Genomic DNA, 23,209 nt, shown 5'->3' on the forward strand with positions numbered 1-23,209 from the left:
AATTTAAATTATTAATTTTAAAATTAATTAAAATTACGTAAACTGAAAAATTTCAAATTAAACATTCAAAACGATCTAATCGTAACGCAAACACCCTACACATTGCACGCCCATGCGCCGCACGCACACAGCCATTGCTGGCCATGTGCGCGCAGCCCATGCGCTCGTCGCATAGCTGCTGCATCCCCATCGCAAGCCTCCGCACGCTTTGGTGCTCGCTGCGCGCGCCAGCGCTCATCGCACGCGAGCTATCGCTCGCAGTGCGCGCGCGACATCGCTCGCTGGGCGGGCGACATCGCTCGCTGTGCGCGCGAGCAATGCTGGCTGTGCGCGCGAGTCCTCGCTCGTTGTGCGCGCGAGCAATGCTGGGCGCAGCGCTCGTGGCACGCGAGCTTACGCTCGCTGCGCGCGAGGCTGCGCGCTCTTGTGCGAGGCAGCGCGCGTTGTGCGAGGCAGCGCGCGTTGTGGCGCAGCTCGCTTGCTGCCCACACGCGACTGCCTTGGCTCGCCCTTCGCCCATGCCCATTCGTCCATTGCTCGTGGCACACGACACAAGGCAGGGCTGCTGCCTTGTGCTCGTGCACTACGCCCTTGCTCATTGCATTCGTGCCGCACGGGCGACGAGCTCCCTTGCTCGTCGTCGCATGCCCGCATTATACAACACCCCTTAAGGGTAACACGAAGCGTCCATTGCTTCGTGCGTGCAAGTTTTATGAACGAATCGCATAAAAATTTAAAATTTATATTTAAAATTAATGACAAATTAATAAATAATATTAATTTCATAATTTTAGGGCGAAAAATCGAAAATTTATTATCCAATTGATTTCCGATTGTTATGGATTCAGGTCTAGGTCATAAAAATTTAAAATTTATCATAAATTTACAATTTTTATGGTGGTTTTTAATCATAGGTTTCTAATTAAATTACAATTAATTATGAAAATCAAATTAATTCTAAATTATTCTAATTTTCAACAAATTAATCATAATTACAAATTAGATTGCATAATTAACAAGACTAGGCATTCAAACTTGTTAAACATATGCAGTAGGTCAATAAAAAATTCAAGATTTATCAACAAGAATCGCAAATATTTAATTTAACATCTTAAATTTACGAAATTTTGCATTCGAAAAACTAAAACCTTCGAAAAGTCATAGTTAGGCTTCGAATTTGAGAATTCTGGGTTCGGCAGAAAAAGACTATTTTTGTCAAAATTTTAGAATGCCTTTTACATGCGGAATTGACACAAAAATCACTCAATTCGTATGAGTAACGAAGAAACTGCCGAAAAACTGCGTACGTATAATTAAATAAACGCAATTTGCAATTAATTAACAATTACGAAAATTAATCACCCCTTTTAATTCTTGCAAATTTGTAATATTTAACCATGTTCATGCAATTTAGATTATGAAAATAATAAGGGGCTCGTGATACCACTGTTAGGTTATGATACATATGACATTACATAGATCATGCGGAAACAACCATTAACCCAGGACAACATATTATTTACACATAATCATATAGCATAATTTAGATGCATACTCTTTGTTGCGTGCCCTCCCTAGCTGCGCCCGAACCGAACAAGAACAAGTCTTTAGGACTCCAAGTGTCGTCCCTCCGTAGATAGTCCACAGCACGTCCGGATCCGCCTTAAGATTGACCAACTAGAATCGCCCTTAAGGTACTAGAAAATTTCGGCACTTTTATGAGCAAGATGTGTGTTTTAATTTTCTCTCAAAACACTCACTTTTGAATACTTTGAAACTTGTTATAAATTGTGAGCCCTAGCCTCATATTTATAGGGGTATGGAAAGGGAATCGAAATCCTATTCAGATACAAATTAATTAAACCTAGAATCCTACAAGAACTCTAATTTAATTAATTTATCAAATAGAATTAGGAATTTAATCATTAACCGAACTCTGCATGTTTTAGGAAACGTGCACGAACACAAACACTTGCACACACACGCACGGCAGCCACGATGGGCCCCATGCGTGCGCGCGAGCAGCAGCCCACGCAGCGCCCGCGCGCGCTGCGCGCTGCGCGTGCTGTGCGCGCTGTGCGCGCTGCGCAGCCTGCTGGGCCTGGCCTTGCGCTGGGCCTGGCATGGCTGTTTGTGCGGCGCGCTTGGCTTGCTGGGCGATGGCCTGGCTTCGTGCTGGGCCTCGTCCGGCAGGCCTCGTCCGATGCTTATTCGTACGATGCGCTTCCGATTAAATTTTCCGATTCCGGAATTCATTTCCGATACGAACAATATTTAATATTTCCGATTCCGGAATTAATTTCCGTTTCGAACAAATATTTAATATTTCGGTTTCCGGAATTATTTTCCGATTCCGGTAATATTTCCGATTCTGACAATATTTCCGTTTCCGGCAATATTTCCGATTCTGGCAATATTTCCATTTCCGATAATATTTTCCGATACGTACCATGTTTCCGTTTCCGGCAACATCTACGACTTGGATAATATTTATATTTCCGATACGATCCATATTTCCGTTTCCGGCAATATCATCGTTTCCGGAGTATTCATTTCTTGCCTGTGACGATCTTAGCTCCCACTGAAACCAAGATCCGTCGGTTCCGAATATTCATAGATAGAGTATTTAATGCCATTAAATACTTGATCCGTTTACGTACTATTTGTGTGACCCTACGGGTTCAGTCAAGAGTAAGCTGTGGATTAATATCATTAATTCCACTTGAACTGAAGCGGCCTCTAGCTAGGCATTCAGCTCACTTGATCTCACTGAATTATTAACTTGTTAATTAATACTGAACCGCATTTATTAGACTTAACATAGAATGCATACTTGGACCAAGGGCATTATTTCCTTCAGTTAGGTGTTTCTAGACAATGAAGTTCATGGGCCAAAGATGGATTTTATGACTTACCTATTTTCACAAGATTTTGAGAAAATATGGCTATATTTACTCAAAGTGAAATGTGTGAAATGCTTTAATGTAATTCACAAAAAGGGTATAAAATCAACTTGGCAAGAATTTTGGAACATCTAGGCTGGGTCAAGGTGATGTTTGCATAAGCCAAGAAAGATTACCTAGATTGTTTATATGGCAATATGACAATTGAAGTTCCATAAGAATATGGTATGTCCAAATGGAGAAATCGGAATCTATTTCGAATAACGATAATCACGACTATTTTCCTATATAGTTTTTAAATGATACTCTCAAGTGACTATCACACTAAACAAAGTTTTCAAAGCTAAGGATAAGATGTCATAAGAATTGAACTTCGGTTCAGTACATCTTTTCAGTGCATATATCTCTAGGGTTGTCAAACCCAGTGGGAGTTAGTGTTTACATCAAACAAACTCAAGAGTAGATATATGTTTCTTTATGAGCGACTCATAGAAACAAAAGGTATTGATTCTACCACAAATCTAAGAACATATGGTTGTTGCTTAAGATAATGTCTTTTAGGAAACCATCACATTTCCAAAAAGGAAAGTGGGAGAAAAATGACCTCGAATGGACTTCGAGTCAAGCAACAAACAAATGTAGGATACTTAGGAGTCTTTGGAAAAGCTCCGTACTTAGAAGCCTTTGGAAGAGCTTCAGGAAGACTTTAGAAGTTCTTCAAGAGAATCCTAATACTCAAAGGACTTGAGTAATGTCTTTATAGATAGTAACGTTTGATGTTCAATACCTAGGTAAAGCGTATAAGGAATAGAATTCAACCAAGATAGATACATAGATATCTTGACGAATGAAAACTATGAAGACTTTGGAAAGTTCTTTAAAAACATACGACTTACAGGTTAGCTACGACGAATTAAAAATTCCCAAGTATGGTTTGAGGCCATCAAAAACATAAGTAAGGTTCGAGGCCATACAAAATGGTTTGAGGCCATTTTATCCAAAGCACCTTTATCTTAAAGAATCTAATCTATGATTTGGTTGATTTGCATAAAGGGTTCACTCCCATTAGTTGCAAACATGTTTTCTAAACACACAACGTTGATTTGCATAAAGAGTCTACTCCCATTGGTTGCAAACATGTTTTCAAAACATACAAATATGATATTGTATACACATACAAAAGAAAAGATAGATTGGTGGTTAAAGATTGTAAACAACTTCACGGCGTTGATAATATTGAAATCTTTTTCACCAAGTCGGAATTCTTGAACTATTTTGGATAAATCTAGCAATCATTGCATATAGCAATATGGCAATTGGAAAACGAAACACCTTCCTCAATTGGACTTGTAGAAAGGAATTGTGTACATCACACAATGTAAAAGTTTTGGATGCTAGATAAAAGAGCAAGCTTAAGAAATCTATTCGTATATTAAAGCATGCAAGTGGGAATTGGACTATATTTGTCTAAAAGGCTATTGAGCAATCATAGCTTTATGAAAATATGGATCATCTTATAGATGAGGAGTTTAGTGGGAGCCAAGTCAAGTTTATTGGTTCTACGTATGAGATACATATCTCTGTATTGAAAATGACATTCAAATTCTAAATGGTTAGATTTGAAAGTATTTGTCAATATTAGAACCACGGCGAAACTTAGAATATACTGGGTTAAAGATCTATTGAATAGGATCTAAAGCGTTGTTTGGATTCTATAAAAGTAATTACTATATCAAACACAATGGAGAGACTCAAAAGAGACTCTCAACCCATATGAGTAAGTCTAAGTTATGAATGCTTTAACTAAGTATAAAGCTAGGCTGTTATCACTAGAGTTAAGCATGAAGAACCTTGAAGAGGTGCCTTCACCTTATATCACATGGCAATGCCAAGATTTTAGCAAGATTCAGTATCTCTTGAAACAGAATAAAGCTAAAAGTTACATGGATAGATTTTAAAATGCGAATGGTTTTGCATTACAATCAATCATGTATAATGTGATATATAGATCGCCAAGATCACTCGTGAACATTGGATCGTGACGAGTTTATACAAATCTCTATTGATCTGGATCAAAGATCATTGGAACAGTATCAAGAACATCCAATACATTTGGATATGTAGGATGAGCACTTGATAAGAGGAAGTGAAGATAACTAAAGTTTTGATGCTACATGCATTTTGCTAAGCAAAAGTTGAAACTTGTTGTTAGGCAAACCACAAACATACACGGGAAACATAGGTTCTAAACCATATGTCATGCATGGGAAACTGAATCAATGATTAGTTTCCAAGTTCTCAGTTGAAAGATGTATCTCCCACATCTATGTGAACTGGTTGGAGCATTCCAAAAGGAAAGCATCATTTGAAATTCTACATAATTAAAATGAATTCATTGTTGCCTGAGAAGCAATAAAAGGGAATTGTTTTTAGTGGGAGTTCTTCAATGAACTCAGGTTGATCACAACTCTGCTACCTGGATGATTTTCTATTTTAGAAATGATTATCATTCTATAAACAGCAACGAAAGACTAGATCATTCTAGAAACATATTCAAAGATCTTTTCATCTTACATCGAAAGGCTTTCGATAGAAAAGATGCTAAGGATAGCAAAGTCTGATAAACTAAACCTCTACATTGAATGAGACACAACATTCATATGCAGAAATGGAATCAAGTTTGAATTCCATGAATGTTTTAAGTATTGGGTGAAAGGCCTATATCAATAAAACATTAAATGCTTGATTTTGGGTTTGAGGCCCACAAATTGGTAAGCATTTGGTTTAAACATTTATCATTTATGAAATTATATTTCATTGTTAATTTAATCTTGGTTTAGTATTAAATGATAAGTCCATGTGATTCAAATCATTCGAATGGGATGTCAAGATGGATTCTTCGACAAAGAAACACGCATAAGTGAAGTTGAATATCGAAGTCACAAAGGATCCCTAATCCAGGTCATTGAAAGGTGGACGACCAATGACTAATGAAGATTAGATTGCAAGTAGATTACTTAGTTCTGTTTCTTGAACTAGAGTGACTGGATGTCAGAATCTTTTGCATAGATACTTATTGGATCTTGTATCGGATTGACCATTAGAACACTTTAAGAGATTAAAGTCATTTCATATGTAGTTCTCATTAATGGTGATTAGAACCGTTCCTCGGAACATGAGCGATTATGTCTGCTCGTTTGAGAATTAGTTCGCTTTGATGCTAGCTAAACGTCGCACCGTAATAGGAGGCTATAAAAGCAGTTTTTGGGCGTACTATGAATCAAAGTGACTGTTCATAGATTGCAAGAATTGATTGTCCTCCTATTTTTGATAGGATATTGTGTTGTTGTGTAACAAGGCCTCTCGAAGAGTATACTGTGAAAATGCATGGCCGTGCTCAGAATGGTTAAGGCTTAACCTTCTGCAAAAGTTTAACAGTTGCGCTCTGTAATCCGAGAAACACTTTTGGACCTAATAAGGATGGCTTGGATCTTACCTTATGTTCCGTAAGTAACACTAAGTGACAAAGGAATGTGAATGCACACTTGTCTGAATGACAAGTGGAAGACTGAAGGAAATTTGTCCTCCAACCAAGGTGCATTTAGTCTAATACAAAGGTTAAGATTAATTGCGAACAATTAATTCAGTGAGATCAAGTGATCGGAACAGCTTGCTGGAGCAATGCTTCCGATCAATGAGTTCTAATGAATATTAAGCTCACAACTTACTCTTGACTGAACCTACAAGGTCACACCAATGGCACGTAACAGATCACCGGATTAAATGAATCGGAAATTCATTTAATAGGTTTTCGGGAATTTAGTTCGGAAAAACATAATTATACGATTAAACATTGGATCGTGAAATCGTATATCGTATTGCGTATATTCGTAAGCTAGGCGAGACGAATAATCATATCGTACGACATTGGATCGTCAAGTACGAAACGATAAATAAATTGTCGAAGGATAATTTAATCGTAATACGAAAGCAACCCACGAGCCGGAGCGCACAAGCGCAAGGCCCACGGGCGCAGCGTGCATGGCAATGCAGCGCTGGCCCATGAGCCTCGCTGCTGTGTGGCGCGTGCGGACAAGGCACAAAGCAAGCAGCTCGCGGCCCACGACCCACATTGTTGTGCGTGCATAAAGCTCCTCGTGGGCTTGCTGGCCGGCCAATGGCCTTAGGCCTTGGTCGGTTGGCTTGCTGATTATCTAGGTTATTCTAATAACCTAAACTAATGTTTTCCCAGTACACAATTCAGATTACACACAACCCTAGGAGAAAAGAGAAACCCTAATTCTCTCTTTGCCTCCTGATGAGCAGCATTTATGTCGCTCTAGGCCTAGGATTTTATATAATTTTATTATGCTTTTGTTAGTTTTGTATAGTTTTGTTGCATTTTATCCCCTTATTCCATCTATGAACTTTTCAGGTAAAAATGTTGGAAATGATGGAAAAGACTTGAGAATTGCTCGAACTGAGCCCGTGCGATCGCACAGAATTTCTGTGTGTTCGCACGGGTCAGCAAAGTGATCTCCAAAGTCAAGCAAGCTCGTGCGCTCGTTCCCCAGGAGTGTGTGCTCGCACGAAAGCGAAAAACCAATACTACAAAAACACCATTATAAGTCGCCCTTTTAGTGTCGCCTCAAATTAATGTGCGACACCAAAACATTTAGAGTCCCATTTTATAAAACAGGCGACACAGAAAGTTGCTAGCAGATATATCAAAGAGGCTAGCGTGTCGCCTGTGTTTTAAAATGGGACTCTAAAAGTTTTGGTGTCGCACATTAATTTGAGGCGACACCTATTTCTTCTTAATATTCATTTTAATATTTTTTTAAAAATTCAAATTAAATACTTTCAGTGTCGGCTGCGTTTTAAAACGAGACTCAAAAAGTTTTGGTGTCGACAATTAATAACAGGCGACACCTATTTTTTTTTTTTTAAAACCAAATGAAAACCGTTAGTGTCGCATTAGATATAAAATGGGACTCTAAAAGTTTTGGTGTCGCACATATAACAGGCGACACCTTTCCGTCCATAATTTTATTTCAATTTTTTTTCTTAAAAGTTGAGGAGCTAGAAAATTTTAATATATGTAATTGATTTCGATTATTAGCTAGACAAATTTTTTTTTTTGAGGGAAGTTATTAGCTAGACTATTATTACTACCAAAGTGGTAAAGTTTTGATTGCCTACATCTTCCTCTCTCTCTCCTCAACCGCTTTCCCGCTCCACCCTCTATATCCCATTCTCTCCCCTCTTTCAATATCTTAATCAACCTAATCGTTAACAATAGCGGAAGAATCCAAGACCACGATGGAGTCAGTCATGTCATGGGTCGTTCAACATAAGCTTCATACCGTCGGTAATTTTCATAATTCTTCCCAATTAAATTATAATTGATTTTTCCCCTAATAGGTTAAATTTCTGAATACTTATGGAATTGATTTTGGTGATTGATTGCAGGATGTTTATGGCTGAGTGGGATCACTGGATCAATCGCCTACAATTGGTCTCGCCCTCAAATGAAAACTAGGGTTAGGCTTATTCACGCTAGGTTAGATTTTTAATTGGATTTTTAATTGATTTTTACATTCTGGGTTCATTGTGTGTGTTTTATTGATTGTTTAAATTATGGGTTAAGTTAATTGTGGTTTTTGGATCATTAATTAGGTTCGTGTGCCATATTTTACTGGTGTTATGTGTCTGAAATGAACTCTCTTGAACTTTCATTAGATTATCAGAATTAGAAGGTAAAATAATTTGCAATATTGGATTCAAACGGGTGGTTAAGTTGTAAAGTTGGATACTTTAGCCGAGGGTGATGTAATTGGTTGTTGAACATATAGAATAAAGCTGCAAATATTAGCTAACTTTGGTGATGTAATTGGTTGTCAAAATGAAGGAGTATTTACATATGCGCAAGTGGAAACATTTGCTCGTCTTATCACAGAACATTCATAAACAGATCATAATACATATATGCTACACTTGCTTATCCAAAGATGCTTTCAGAAGTGCCATTGCCTATTAAAATAATCACACACAAAATCATCAAATACACGTAAAGACTTTCCTTTAAGTTGATTACAATTTATGATTCTGCAAATAGTATATATTTACCTCCTGGTAGCCGAGTTGAACCTGTTTCTCCACAATAGAATCAAAATCCTTGGTAACAGACCTGACAAGAGCTATTGGCATTGGTTTGATCTCCAAGTTATCCATCACCATATAAGTCGCGACCCCTTTCACATATCCTGGACTTACATGTATCCCATATGATCTTGGGCGATCATAGTTTAGACTAAGGTCAGACGTCATTCCAGTGCCGCAATAGGAGACGACGATCACTGACATGGTAAGAATGCAAATTTTCATTAGGGGGTTTTGGTGAGAAGAAGAGGTTGTTATTGCACATTCACAATGCTTTCATGGCTATTATGTGGTCAGTGGTTGGAGAGAAATTCAAGGGCCTTTTTCCCGAGTTCCATTACCTTCTGATTTATTGAGGGCAAGAACCTCGGTTTCATCACCTCGGGTAGTTGCTACACGTTCTGATGATTCTTCCATTTCAGAATCACCAAATGGTACTATTGAAGGTGAGTGTGAGACCTGTGAGTGGGAATCCTTATCTTTATTACCAATAGTTTCATGAATGTCATGAGAACCAGGTAAGCATGTTTGAGAGTTTGGAAGATCATAAACTGTTTCCTTGACCAGAACATGAACAGAGTTTAGTGTAGAAGCATTACTTCTTCTGTATCTAACAGCTCTTTTCCTTCTCTTACGGAATGATGTCAATGCTTGAGGTTTGCTACTAGTTTTGTCCATGCTATTTTCTTCTTTATTGTCATAGATATTTCATCTCTGAAGATAATGCAATATCAACCCCTTCTTTATCTTCTTTTCTGGCTTTCTCATTTTTTAAATCATCCGATTCTCCAAAAAGAGGAGAATGACCCTTTCTATATATCGGGTTCCCTTTATAAGCATGTAATCTCTTCTTGCACCCGTTTCTATACAGCTTAGGTTTTTTGCTTCTCACAATTATTGAAGGAACAACTGGATCCCCAGAGTAACCAAAATTCTCTGAATAATTATTTGAAACATAATTCCCATTTGCTGATTTGTTCACCGAATTAGTTTGTGCAGCTGAAACAGCTTTAGATAGCCCATTCTCAGGAAGTTTGGTTCCTGCCTCATGGTGAGACTTTTCAGTCATATTCGGTGCACTTGCCGTTTGGTTATTTTTCATTTCCTCCAACTTCATATGCGCTTCATTCAGCTCTACTCTAAGGTTACTCACTATATCTTCAGCTTCTGGGAGCTGAGCTTCTAGCTCTTCTATTCTTCTTTGCTGGTTTAGGGATTTCATTTCTGCTTCGTTAATCTGTCAATAAAGAAAAGGCAATCAATGAGGTTTCCAATCTACATGCTTTACCAAATCAAAGAATCAGAATACAATAATATATTAACTTTATTCCCGGTGTAGGAATCATTATACAAGTTAAGAAATTGGAGAGAAATTTAAGGGCCTTTTTCCCGAGTTCCATTACCTTCTGATTTATTGAGGGCAAGGTCACATTTTTAGCATCTTTGTGGGGTAAGGCTGGTGGGGTTTTCAAGAGTTACTTGGTTGGGAAGGTACAAAGAAATTGGGAAAATTTGTAACTTTTTTTTCTAGATCAGAGGACAGCTTGTCCTCATTGTTTGTTCTCCTTTTTCCTTCAGCTAATATAATTATTGGACTTCTTGGACTTTCTTGGACTTCTGTCTTGTGGGATCCCAAGTCCCACATGTCTGTTGAGAATGCATATTTCTTTATTTAATTTCTGAGATGTTGCATTTTCTCTGTAGGTGACTAGCAAGAAGGCAACATTAATCGAGTATCACAATGAGTTGAGAGAAAAACTTGGTCCAACTTCTACAATTTCCCGAGGTAATACATTTATAATTCTTGTTAGAATTCGGTAAGTCAACACGTGAACATTCAAGTAATTGATTTAGAACACATTGACACTTTTTCATGTAGTTATACCCTCATAGTGAGCTTCTATCTTTTTTGCTTATGTTTGTTCTTAATAGAGTGCGATTAATAAAATATTTTTGGCATGGCATTTGCAAGAATAAAATTAATTTGAATATAGGTGCAGGATTAATGTTATTTCTATACTGCCTAGTCTTAACATATCATTCGGTTCTGGCATTTGTGTGTCATGAAGTTTCTTTAGAATATGGTGGCTTCTGCTACTTTGAAACATTGAAATCCTTAACGCAATTACGTTGAAATATTCTGAATGTTTATGAGTATTCCATCTGGACCATTTCGTATCCCTCCTGACTGCTACAAATTTTCGTTTAACCGAAAACTTGGCTTGTGCAGAAAATGGGGAAGTTCTTGGAGATCGTTACAAACTGCTTCCTGTTGATTTGAGGGACATTCCAAGGTTAAATAATGTGATAGGTTTAGCAAACCTTGATCCTAGGTATGCATTTAATTTTCTGTTTTGTTTAGGTTTTAATAATTAATTCTTCTTAGTAAGTGGTTGTAAAAGATGGTGAAGCACTGTGTTACCTTTCGGTTTGACATGGTTGTATTTGGGACATCATTAAGTGACAACAAAGGAATACAAACACCAGTTATTAGAATAGCTTGTAAAGCTTTACAATAGTTCAGGAAAAAATAAAAAATAAAAAATAAAAGAATTACAGTAATTGAGCTCCAGTGCATGCAATGCATTGTTTGTTTAATTTTCAGTAATTGAGCTTAAGAAACTGAATTAAAGAGTAGTTGACAGATACATCAACGCGTTGGTACTGAATTAAAGAGTAGTTGACAGGCTTGAGTTTGTAATCTTAAACTGTTCTACTCCCTTTTTTCTTGGTTAAGAGACACAATTGAGATGTTAGCTTGTTGATATGTGCTGTATTGGATATGCTGTTATTCAAAAACTGAAAGTATATGGTCTTTCATTTCAGCAACCTAATAGATTTTCGCAAAACATAACATCTATTTTGCACATTTCAGTAGTCGCAGTCTTAACTAATTACTATGTTCTAATTTTCCATTATACATTAGTGGAATGCAAAGTTTCAAACCAAAGAACAGTATGATGCACAATATTTCAAAGCTATAATAAGGTTGTATCTTAATAATGAAAACTGGTATCTTGGAGCCTAATTGAACAAAAATCAAGAAGATATGTTCCCTATACAGATATAATCAACAATTAAACTTTCATAGTAAGCTGAGAACCTTACTATGGAGTAGTTACTACCACCTACAGAGTATAAAACAAGCCATATGTATTAATGTATATAACACTAACAATGTTATCTAGACAATATAACAAATGCATTGGATCAAGTTGGTCTGGAATCGGTTTACTATGCCCAAGCATAGATTCATAGTTTGGCTTGTTATGCTTGGGAGGCTACAGACTAGGCAACAATTATTTAAATTGCACATTAGTGAAACTGATAGTTGTGGAATTTGTGGGTAGGATAGTGAATCTCACAAACATCTGCTTTTTGAATATCCATACAGCAAGGATTATTCATTTGGTTCTCTTTAATTTTGGGGTCATTTGATTTTAAGAATTGAAAGTATTACAGGATAAATCGGTGATCACATGCATATTGAACAATGCTGTTACTGAGCGTATCATAGTTTAGGAAACTGTATTAGTGGTGTAGATGGAGCTGTCCTTTAATTATGCATGTATCTGATGTATCTGTTCAGTTTCAAGAGTCTTCAAATGACTGATATATGCCACGCAAGTTATTAACCGTGTTTCAAGAGTCTACAACTAATAATACTTGGAACAATTGTTCTCATGTTTAGGAGTTATCGGACTTGGCAAGCCAATAACAAAGGATCTCGAAAGTCTCTAAGATGGAAAGAAATTATAGTAAGATTTAATTAGTTTGATGATTATTTTTATCGTAATTTATTCATATATATGTTATTCTTTAATTTAATGTGTATTATATTTGTATCTTAGTGTTCTCGTGAACCGAAAATGCTTGAATGTGGCTATTACGTCATGAAGTACATGTATCAAATAGTTTTACTTCGATTACAAAGTATTAGTAATGTGGAAGAGGTACATGTACATGTATTTTTGTTATTATTTTATCTCAGCGGTTACTATACATGCGCTAGCTTTTATCCAAACTTTACTAATTAATACATTATTTTGTTGAAGTACAGATATTTTCTCCAAACCCGTACACTCAAGAGGAGATCGACGATGTTCGAGAAAAATGGAGTAGATATTTTATTAGTAGTTGTTTGTAATCATTTTCTAGTTTTCAGAGATAGAAATTAAACTATAACAAATTGTAGGATATTTTTTGGAATACAATTATTTACACTTGTTGAACCAACTTTCTTGTTTGAATTAATACAAAAATATTTTCGCAAATCTCAGCTCTATTTATTATTTTTGTGAATTTATTACGTACGTAGAATAATTTAAATTAGCGAGAACAAAATAAAAAAAAAAACTAAAAACATAATACACACTTTAGGTGTCGCCTCCTATAATTACATGCGACTCCTTATGGTTAATTAATATATTTTTAAAAAAAAATAAATACTTTCGGTGTCGCCTTTTGGTATAATAGGCGACTCAAAATGGGTAAAAACGTTTTAAAAATAATTCGGAAAATACTTTTCGTGTCGCCCGCAACATTAAGAGGCGACTCTAAAGGTAATTAGCTTAATAAAATTAATTGTGCAAAACATCTTTCGTGTCGCCTCTTAGTATATTAGGCGACTCGATTATTAACAAATTTAATAAAAATATCCGGAAAATATTTTTTCGTGTCGCCTATAAACTTTAGAGGCGACTCGTATAATTAAAAAGTTTATAAAAATAATTTCGGATAATATTTTCCGTGTCGCCTATAGAGATTAGAGGCGACATTAAAGGTTAATTAATTCTTTTAAAATAATTAGAAAATACCTTTCGTGTCGCCTCTTATTATAATAGGTGACTCGGAATGATTAATTAATAAATTAATTTTTTGGAAAATATATCTTCAGTGTCGCCTCTTCCATAACAGGCGACATGTATAATAACATTCGTGTCGCCTCAAAGGGGCGACTCCAAAACACCAAAAAGATTTAGAGTCCCTAGCTTCAGAGTCGCACCATAGGCGACACTAAAGGCAATTTAGAGGCGACACGAGAAGGTGTTTTTGTAGTAGTGAACGATGCAGGAACTATTTGGGATTTCGTGCGATCGCACAGAGAAGAGCCCGCTCGCACGAATTTTTGGTGGGCTCGCACTGATTTTCCGTGCGAGCACATGAAGATTTCTGAGAATTTGGCTAAGTCAGGCCTGTGCGATCGCACGGGTTGTGAGAACGATCGCACGGATCGAAGAAGAAAAATCGTCGCTTAACACGTTCGCATGGAATCAGGGCCCGCTCTCACTGATGCGATCGCAGCTGGGTATGCTCGTTCGCACGGCTGCGCGGGATCCCCTTTTTGAGTTTAAACTTCTCATTTTTAGGGGTTTGTATAAATAGAATTTTCATTATTTTTATTAAAAATAGTGAATTTCAGAAATAGAATTTAGGAAGTTTTAGAAGGTTTTCTCTTCAAGCTAGTGTTCTATAGAGAGAAACTCATTGATTTCAAGCTTCAAATCTGTAATTTCTTCAACTTTTCTCTTTTTCTTGCAATTTAATTCAAGTTCTTAGTATTTTGTTCATGCTAATTTGTCATAGTTCTTTGATTGTTCTTCAACTTCTTGAACTTCTTTTGCTTTGATTTTAATTCTCAATTCTCTAGTTGTTGATTTTAGTTTGCAATTGAATTCTTGATTATCTCCTCTTATTCCTTCAATTTCATGATTGCTAGCTTAGTATCAACGGATTTCTTGATTCCTAGAATGGCTAGTGAGTAGATTTAGGTTAGGGAAAGGGGAGAATCTAGGGGCTTAATTAGGGGAACTTGATGATTTGATTGATGAATGATTGATGTGATTAAATTGATTTAGTGCTAGGATTTTCCATGATCAATTGAGTAGTAGTTGCAAATGCTAGTTGATTGAATTAGATTGGAATGTATGATGTAGGTTTGGCAAGACATTATAAGCCTAATTCATGCAAGTGAATGATAGTTCCTATTATATGCAAGCTAATCTAGCTTAGGACTATGCGAAAGCTTTTCTATAGGCTAGGTTGCTTCGCGTGCTCTATCCGAGAGGTAGCGAGTACGTCATTAGTTTTCATTCCCCTATGTGCTATTTCATTACATCATTCATGATTGCTAGATGGTAGTTCATTTCCCCCGATATCCCTAGACTATCCCCAACTCCCTAACGCTTCCCTTCCTTGATTCAATCTAGTTTAATTGTTAGTTTGGCTTAATAGTGATAGCTCAAATCAATCCTCTTGTTCGAATTAGCTTGACATTTAAACTCGAGAACCATCGTTTCTTTGGGACGATCCCTTTACTTGCCACTATAGTCCATATAGTTGGTTAGTCTAGTGGTTCTATAAATTTTGATTGATTGTGGCGTTGATCTATCAAAGACGGAAAAACGCCTTTTCAAAATGGCGCCGTTGCCGGGGAACGGTTGTTGTTTTTGAGTTTAAGTTGAGACTAGTTCATTATTAGAAAATACAAAAACATTGCAATTTCGCTTAGCTTTCTTTTTTCCTTGGCATTGCTCACGGTTTTTATTGAGTTTGTATGCTTGTTAGGGGGCGTGCTCGTCAAAGGACCCTCCATCTTCTTGACCTCGAATTGGAGAGGACACTTAGGAGACTAAGGCGTGTACGGTCTAGCTCATCAAGCCATAACAGATTCGAATTGTTGAGTGTTGGTGAGGAACAACAAGAGAGTGAGCAAGTTTTTGAGAACATAGCGCTCCCGGTTAAGAACTTGGGAATACCGGGGGCATTCGAACCAACGTGTGGTATTCAAGCCCCCACAACGGGTGCCAACAACTTTGAGATCAAGCCCGCCTTGATCAATTTGGTCCAAAGCCACCCCTTTTGTGGGAAGAGTAATGAATCACCTCACGAACATCTCAAACAATTCGAGCACTATTGTGACACAATAAAGCACAATGGTGTCACATCGGATTACGTGAGGTTGACATTGTTTCGGTTCTCTCTACTTGGGCGAGCAAGTGATTGGCTTGACAAGGAGGTCAAGCCCAACTCACTTCGCACTTGGACCGAGGTGACGAGTGCATTCTTAAACAAGTTCTATTCGCATGGGAAGACGGCGGAGTGTCTCCACAAGATTCAATCCTTTGAGCAAAGGCGAGATGAGTCACTCTTCGAAGTTTGGGATCGTTTTAAGGAGTACCAAAGGGAATGCCCTCACCATGGGATCCCTAAATGGTTGTTGCTTCAAACATTCTACTTAGGGTTGAGTCCAAGTTCAAAGACAAGTCTTGATGCGGGCGCGGGAGGTCCCATCATGAACAAAACTAAGAACCAAATAGAGGAAATCATTGAGGATGTAGTTCAAAACTACCAATCTTGGCATGTAGGCACAAGGAATTATGATGGGAAAGGTAGGAGTGAAGATGGTAAGGGTTCGGTGTACGCCATAGAGCAAGCACAGTTGATAGAGTAGCTTAGCTCGCGATTGGAGAAGCTCGAAAACACACCAAGCCAACCGCCATCACCGTATACAATTCCACCTCCCTCGGCCACTCTTCTCAATAAGGGGAAGAGCAAGGGTAGTTCTTATGATACAATGCCTCCGGGCACCTCCTTTTGCAAAAATTGCCAAGACTTTAGTCACTCCCCCATTGCATGCCCCTTAGTTCATAAATTGTCCTTTGTGGATTATGGCCCTTCGTATGAAGGCGATTTTGATGTAGAGTATGCTAATGCCTTAAATGAGAGGTCTAGGAATGATAACCCTAATAATCCAAATTTTGCTAGGCAACCTAGAGGGCCTTCTATGTATGGTTCCCCCCAAGGCTATGGCCAAGGAAGTGGGTTTGATAGCCAAAATCGAGGTGGCTATAGAGCGCAAGGCTATCAAAGCCAAGCGCCCTATGGTCAACCTCAAGGTTTTGGAAATCAAGCCCAATACAACCAAGGGAGTTATAATCCCAACCATCAAGTTGGAGGGGGTTATAACTACTCTTATGGGCAATTTAGGGGTGCCTCAAGTGGGGGTTATCCTTTGAACTCGGGAGGTCCTTATGGTGCATCTCAATTGCCACCTCCCGGATTCAATGGACCGAGGACCTTTGGCAACCAATATCAATCAAACCTTAGTGGTTATGGCATTGCACCTCCACCACTCCCGCCTCTCAAGTCTAATCTAGAGGCTCTCATGGAGTCGTTTGTGGGGGCGCAAGCCAAGAAGAATGTCGAGTTTGAGGATGGATTCAAACAATCCATCACTCAATTGAAGATGATTGAAAACCAATTAGCTCAACTTGCAAATACCTTTAGGGAACATCATGCACATGCTAGTCTCCCACCCCAAAGTCATGCTCCAAAGCAAATGAATGCCATAGTGACAAGGAGTGGGAGGATTTTAGATGATGTTCCTAGAGCTAATAAGGTTTCTAAGCCCAATGGGAAGGATCAAGAGGGAGTCATTGAGTCTAGTGACAATGATGTGGTAGAAGAGGAGCCTCCCATCAATGATGAAGGTGAAACTCCTATACTAAAGGAGGAAACTCTCCTACCTCTCCCCACTCCTAAACTTCCCTATCCCCAAAGATTCATAAGGCACAAGTTAGATGTGAAATTCTCAAAATTCCTTGATGTTCTTCGAAAATTGCACATCACTCTCCCCTTTACGGACGCATTGAAACAAATGCCTACCTACTCAAGGTTTCTCAAGGAAATCTTGAGTGGGAAGCGGGATTGCGACGTAAAGGAGACGGTGAACCTCACCGAGAATTGTAGTGCTATCATTCTTAACCAAAAGCCACCCAAACTCAAAGACACGGGTAGTTTTTCTATCCCTTGTGCTATTAAGGAGCTTGAAATGAGCAATGCCTTGTGTGATTTGGGTGCTAGAGTTAGTCTAATGCCTTATTCGGTGTTCCCCAAGCTTTAAGTTGGTGACCTTGTCCCAACTAACATCACCTTGTAACTTTCCGACCGTTCGGTCAAGTACCCTATTGGCAAGGTTGAGGATGTTCCCTTAGTTGGTTGCGAGCTTACTTTCCTAGTGGATTTCGTCGTCTTGGACATTGATGAGGATGCCCATACCCCCATTATCTTGGGGAGGCCATTTTTGGCCACCGCGGGTGCTCTTATCGATGTGCAAGGAGGACTAATCACCTTGAAAGCAGGAGACGCCAAGGCTAGTTTCAAGCTTGCAATTGATGAACATTGTTGCTCTAAGATGAAAAGTTGTGTGAAAGTTGACACTCTTGCTTGTGTTGAGCATAATCATTCTTGTGTTATTGCTTCTAACGATCCTTGTGTTCTTAAATGTGATTTTGAGATTGATAGGAAGGTGAAGAAGGATATGCACGAGAGCTCCTTTGTGCAAGGTGATCCATATGATGACGTCATTACCATTCCCGACACATTCGGGATGGATCTTGATGATGTAAAGTCCCTCACTTTGGCATCTAATGGTAAGAGGTGTATGAGCAAGAAGTCCATGCAAGGAAATCCTATGCCTAAAAGGACTTGGTTTGGTCCCCACTCAATAAGTGGTGGTTTGGGTAAGTTGTTTGTGCCCAAGGAGGCCAAGAAAGGTTTGTTGACTAGTGTTGATCCGAGGTTTGTTGTGTTTGACCCCCCTTGACTTTTGGGGGGGTCCATCAAGCTAATGACGTTAAACGAGGGCTACCGGGAGGCAACCCGTGTATTCTTTTCCTCTCTTGTCCCCCCATGAGCGTTGGGGGGATTCGGCAACCCGGTTGTCTAACTCCTAGTTTTAGTTTTTGTTAAATTTTGTGCATTAATTTTCATTAATTATTTAATTTTCGATTTAAAGGGGAAGCTTGTAAAACATTTGCAAAATCATGTGTTGTGCGACCGAACGTGCTCTGTCGTTCGATCGCACAAACCTGGTTTTTGAGACAGAATGGCCAGTTTTTTGTAAACGATCGCTCGACCGTGTCTCCGAGGGACAGTTGAACGAGCGACTCATAGCTTTATTCAAGAATTGGCCCGAACTGTTCGGCAGATTCCCACGTTGCCCGGGTCAGTTTTCCTTGCCCCTTCGGGTGAGCGCTTTCATGTTTTCCCCGAATTTCATCACTTCCAGGCTGAATGAAAAAGGGTTAGGAAAAGAAATTCTCTTTCTCAAGCCAAAATCTTCGCTTTAGCCAGTCAACTTCCTTTCGCTCTCTTCTCGAAAGATCCCCATTTTAGTCTCTAATCTCATAATGAACAAAGGAGAAATTTGTCCAATAGTCACAAATGGAGCCTCAAAGTTCAATCCTTTACAATTTCAGAAATTCGATCGCACAAGGTCTGTGCGATCGAACGGCTTAATCTGTTCGATCGCACAGCCTGGCGGAGCTGTTTCTGAGGTCTTTAATTTGGAACATCGCGAGCCCCTCCCCCATTTTCCCTTCATTTGCTCGACTCTCCTCTCCATTGCTCTCTCTTCTCTCACTTACTACCACTACTCCTCATCAAATTCATTCACTTCCCATTCATCAAATACACTCAATCTCATTCATCCCAACCCCCAAAATCCCCAAAATTTCAGATTTTTTGCAAAATCCTCAATATCTAGGTTTTTTGTGAAATTGTTCATAAGTGTGTGTGGGGTGAATTTGAAAACTTGAGGATACTTGGGATCGATCCTAGACCACTTCCTTTGCTTGTGGTGATGTTTTTTTCCCTTAATTCTTGTATTTGGTTCCATTTTCACCATGTTCATATTGTTTTTGTTTTTTCTGAAATAATTGATTCTTGGGTGTTTGTTGATGCATGTTTGTATTGTGATTAATCTTTAATTGTCTAGATGAGCTATGCATGTTTAATTCCTTGTTCCATTTAAGCTCTAGACTTTTTGAGATAATTTTGTGAGATTTTGAGCTACTTTGACTATACTTGTTTGTGGAAGTGTTGGTTGATTGATTGTGGTTATTGGTGTGAAGTAATGTGGTTAGTTCAAGCTTGTTGAGGAGTTGGTGTAATGTTTAGAGCTTGATGATGAATTGATGAAGATAGTTTAACCTTAGCTCTTGTAGTTGTTCGTTTGTCCTAGATTGTGAACTAACTTAGTTTATCCTTCTTTGTGTGTCTTGGTTTGTTTCTTTTTGTTTCGTAGATTTTTGCTTGTTTTGTGTTTGTTTTGGCCATTTGGCCTTGTCTACTAACATTTTTCTTGATTATTTTGAGTGTTCTTTATGGATTGGTTTCGTTGTTGTGGGTTCCCATTTTCCACCTATGCCTTGTTCGTCGATACTTTGGTGAGTTTGTTCGATTTTTACCGGTTCTTTGCGGGACTTGCTCCCACGACATTTCCGGTAATATCCTTCTATCTCACATGCATTCCTTGGGACAGGCATCTTGCATATGGGGCATTTGGTTGGATGGGTAGCTGTGCCCCTCCTTGCTTAGTTTTAGGCCTTGAGGACATGGCCTATTTCTAGCTTGGGGGGAGTTTTGTTGTATAGTTGCCTATTTTTGATGCTCATGTCTTGGAAACCATACCACTATGTGCACTTGTATATATTAGCTTCTTTGTTTCTAGTTTGATTTTAGTTTCTTTTCTTTTCGTTTGTTTTGTTTGTTTCCTTTTGTTTTCCTTTTTGGTGTGTTTTCTTATTCTTTTCCTTTTTCTTTCTTTTTCTTCTTTTTCCTTTCCTTTTGTCAAGGCAAGTTTTTCTAGGTTTTCTTAGGCAATATTCTTGTTTTGGGCAAATAAAATTGGAACTTGTAGACTAGAATGCTTTTATTCCTAATTGGTAGACGTTTGCACGGTTTTCAATGTCTTGGGTCGAATCTAGGATTTGGTGTTAAGAAAGTTGGTTGAACTTTGGGTAGCATGCGTCTTGAACCCTTGGCTTGTGGTAAGATGGTGTCGATCTCTCTAGTGACTTGAAACCGGAGAGAGTGGTATTTGCTCCCATGTGAGGTTCATGTTCAAATTAGCCCTAAAACATATACATACTAGTCTTATATGCACGCGATGCGTGCGGGATTATACACAAATTAAAATTGTGTTATTATAATTAATTTCCACAAAATAATAAGCAAGAATTTTTTTAAAAGAGTTCGGTCATCTAATGAAATTTTTTCTATGAAGTATATATATATATATATATATATATATATATATATATATATATATATATATATATATATATATATATATATATATATATATATGAACCCCTCTTGAAACCTTTCGATGTATTTTTTAACATGAGGCGAGAAAATATTGCATTATACACCCTCACTCAACCCAAAAAAAACACACAAAGAAAAAAAAAGTTACGTTATACTCCGTACAAAAATACCATAATAAAAATTGACTAATATAAAACACTTACTCCGAAATTGAAAAAAGCAATTACAAATTTTCTTAGTTGTTCATAGATTAGTGTAATTGAAAACATCATAATTAATTACGAATCAATCGAGCTCGTACATCATATCGTCGTACACCGCTAGGAAATAAATGCATAAAGGGTGTATAATGATACTCCGTCACCCTGTAACATAATTTCGAATAAAAATACAATTACAAACTTATACAATATATGGATATCGATATCACAAAAACTAAGTTATATACGTGAATAAATTTAATTATACAAGGATAGAAAATTAATAATTCTAAGATAACATTTTACTAAATTATTGTAAATTAAATATTTAAAATAAAATTTATTGAAATAAAACTTTAAATCTCTTTGCTAATCATAAGATCCAATTACATTTTAATGGGAAAGCTAGTTAACCACACTTTATTTTTGTTGGGTCACCTAGAAAGTCTAGGAATCTCCGTCAACTACGTATGCAGAGACTCCAAGAGTCCAAGGGTTGTAGTTCACTCTAATTACGAGGGAGGCTACATCGCTGGTAACCAGCGATATAATTACCCAATACCCACTTTAAAAAAAAAATTGGAAATATGGCCCACCTTTAAATAAATGTGTAAAAGTGTTGCTAACTTGGTATATACTGTCATTGGTAATATAAGTATTGTCATTGTTGTATATATACTGTCATTGTTGTATTAAAATACTGTCACAATCATCCAAAAAAAGAAAATTATGTATACAACTGTAATGAAATATAAAAAGTAAAGAGACAACTTAAATGAATGTATAAAAGTGTTGCATATTAAATGAATGAGCAAAAGTATGTATACAAGTGTTATATAAGTATTGTCATCGTTTGCATAAATACTGTCATTGTTGTATTAATATACTGTCATTGTTGTACTAATTACTGTCATTGTTGCCCATACGTAATACTATGTTTGACTTTATAACTCTTGAGCGGAAATTACAAATTTACCCCGGGTATGGGGTAATTGTGTCGCTGGTTACCAGCGATGTAGCATCCCTCCTCTAATTACTCGTTCTTTTTCTCTTCTGAGTCTTGATCTCTCTCCTCCTATTTCATTTCTCTCTCCTCCCATCTGATCATCAAAAAGTGGCGATTATCCCTTCCCCTCTCTCTCACCATTCTTCAGTTCACCTCTGCACGTGATGCTCTCCAACTACTCAGAAGAAGATCTGAGCAAAAATGGCGAAAATAGGAGGAGACTACCTATATTCAGATTCTCCCACCTCCTATAGTTAGTTTGTCTTTTCTATCTCAATTCGCAAGAAACGCCGCCGTCGATGGCACAGGTATATTCCTCCTTTTTTGCGTCAATTAACTTGTCTATGCTGTTGGAGTTTGTGTATGGTTCAATTCGCCCGACCTGGAGTTAATTTAGCAAAAAAATTTGATATCTTGTATCTTGGTGTATACCTATTATTTTTTGTCCATTTTGTTAATTGTTTGGGGGAATGATTGGGTTTTTTAGGGTTTGTTCGAATGATTGAGTTTTTTTGGGTTTGTTCGAATGATTGGGTTTTTTAGGGTTTGTTCGAATGATTGGGTTTTTTTTAATTTAATGAGTTAAAACATGTTCGTTTTTTTTTCTCCAGATCTTTTTGTTCCATCCGGATTTACTTGTTTGTTTAAAATTTGGTGAGTTTAAGCATGTTCAGTTTAAGCATGTTCGATTTTTCTAATTATTTCTAGAGATTTTCTTTAATTTGGTGAGTTAAGCATGATCGATTTTTTTTTCCAGATCTTTATTTAACCATATCTGACAAAATTGCTGGTATATGCTAGCTATATAACTTGGCTTTAGATTA

General features: G+C 37.6%; 1 protein-coding gene and 1 pseudogene across 5 annotated transcripts; one reads left to right on the top strand and one right to left on the bottom strand.

Annotated features, from left to right (window-relative positions):
- The first annotated feature begins 8,037 nt into the window (after nt 1–8,037).
- Nucleotides 8,038–13,339, top strand: LOC110786467 (uncharacterized). 5 transcript variants are annotated; one of them, XM_021991022.2, is made up of 7 exons: nt 8,038–8,274; nt 8,376–8,446; nt 10,770–10,851; nt 11,296–11,398; nt 12,757–12,823; nt 12,917–13,018; nt 13,121–13,339. In XM_021991022.2, exons 1-7 carry the CDS (start codon nt 8,226–8,228, stop codon nt 13,241–13,243), a joined length of 597 nt encoding a protein of 198 aa, XP_021846714.1. In that variant the 5' UTR covers nt 8,038–8,225; the 3' UTR covers nt 13,244–13,339. The 5 variants fall into 5 exon arrangements, 4 of the variants coding, with proteins under 4 accessions (XP_021846714.1, XP_021846715.1, XP_021846716.1 ...); XM_021991023.2 differs by having other exon boundaries at nt 13,126–13,339; XM_021991024.2 differs by lacking the exon at nt 12,917–13,018 and having other exon boundaries at nt 8,040–8,274.
- A 2,831-nt stretch (nt 13,340–16,170) lies between these two features.
- On the bottom strand, nt 16,171–16,271 carry LOC130464680 (uncharacterized; annotated as a pseudogene).
- Nucleotides 16,272–23,209: the final 6,938 nt, after the last annotated feature.

The sequence above is a fragment of the Spinacia oleracea genome, chromosome 6 (genome assembly GCF_020520425.1).
Source record: "Spinacia oleracea cultivar Varoflay chromosome 6, BTI_SOV_V1, whole genome shotgun sequence".
NCBI lineage: Eukaryota > Viridiplantae > Streptophyta > Magnoliopsida > Caryophyllales > Amaranthaceae > Spinacia > Spinacia oleracea.

Coding starts and splice junctions, on each gene's coding strand:
- LOC110786467 (XM_021991022.2), top strand. CDS start 8,226: ATGGAGTCAGTCATGTCATGGGTCGTTCAACATAAGCTTCATACCGTC. Junction 8,447..10,769: donor GCCCTCAAATGAAAACTAGG/GTTAGGCTTATT, acceptor TTTTCTCTGTAG/GTGACTAGCAAGAAGGCAAC. Junction 12,824..12,916: donor TAAGATGGAAAGAAATTATA/GTAAGATTTAAT, acceptor TTTGTATCTTAG/TGTTCTCGTGAACCGAAAAT.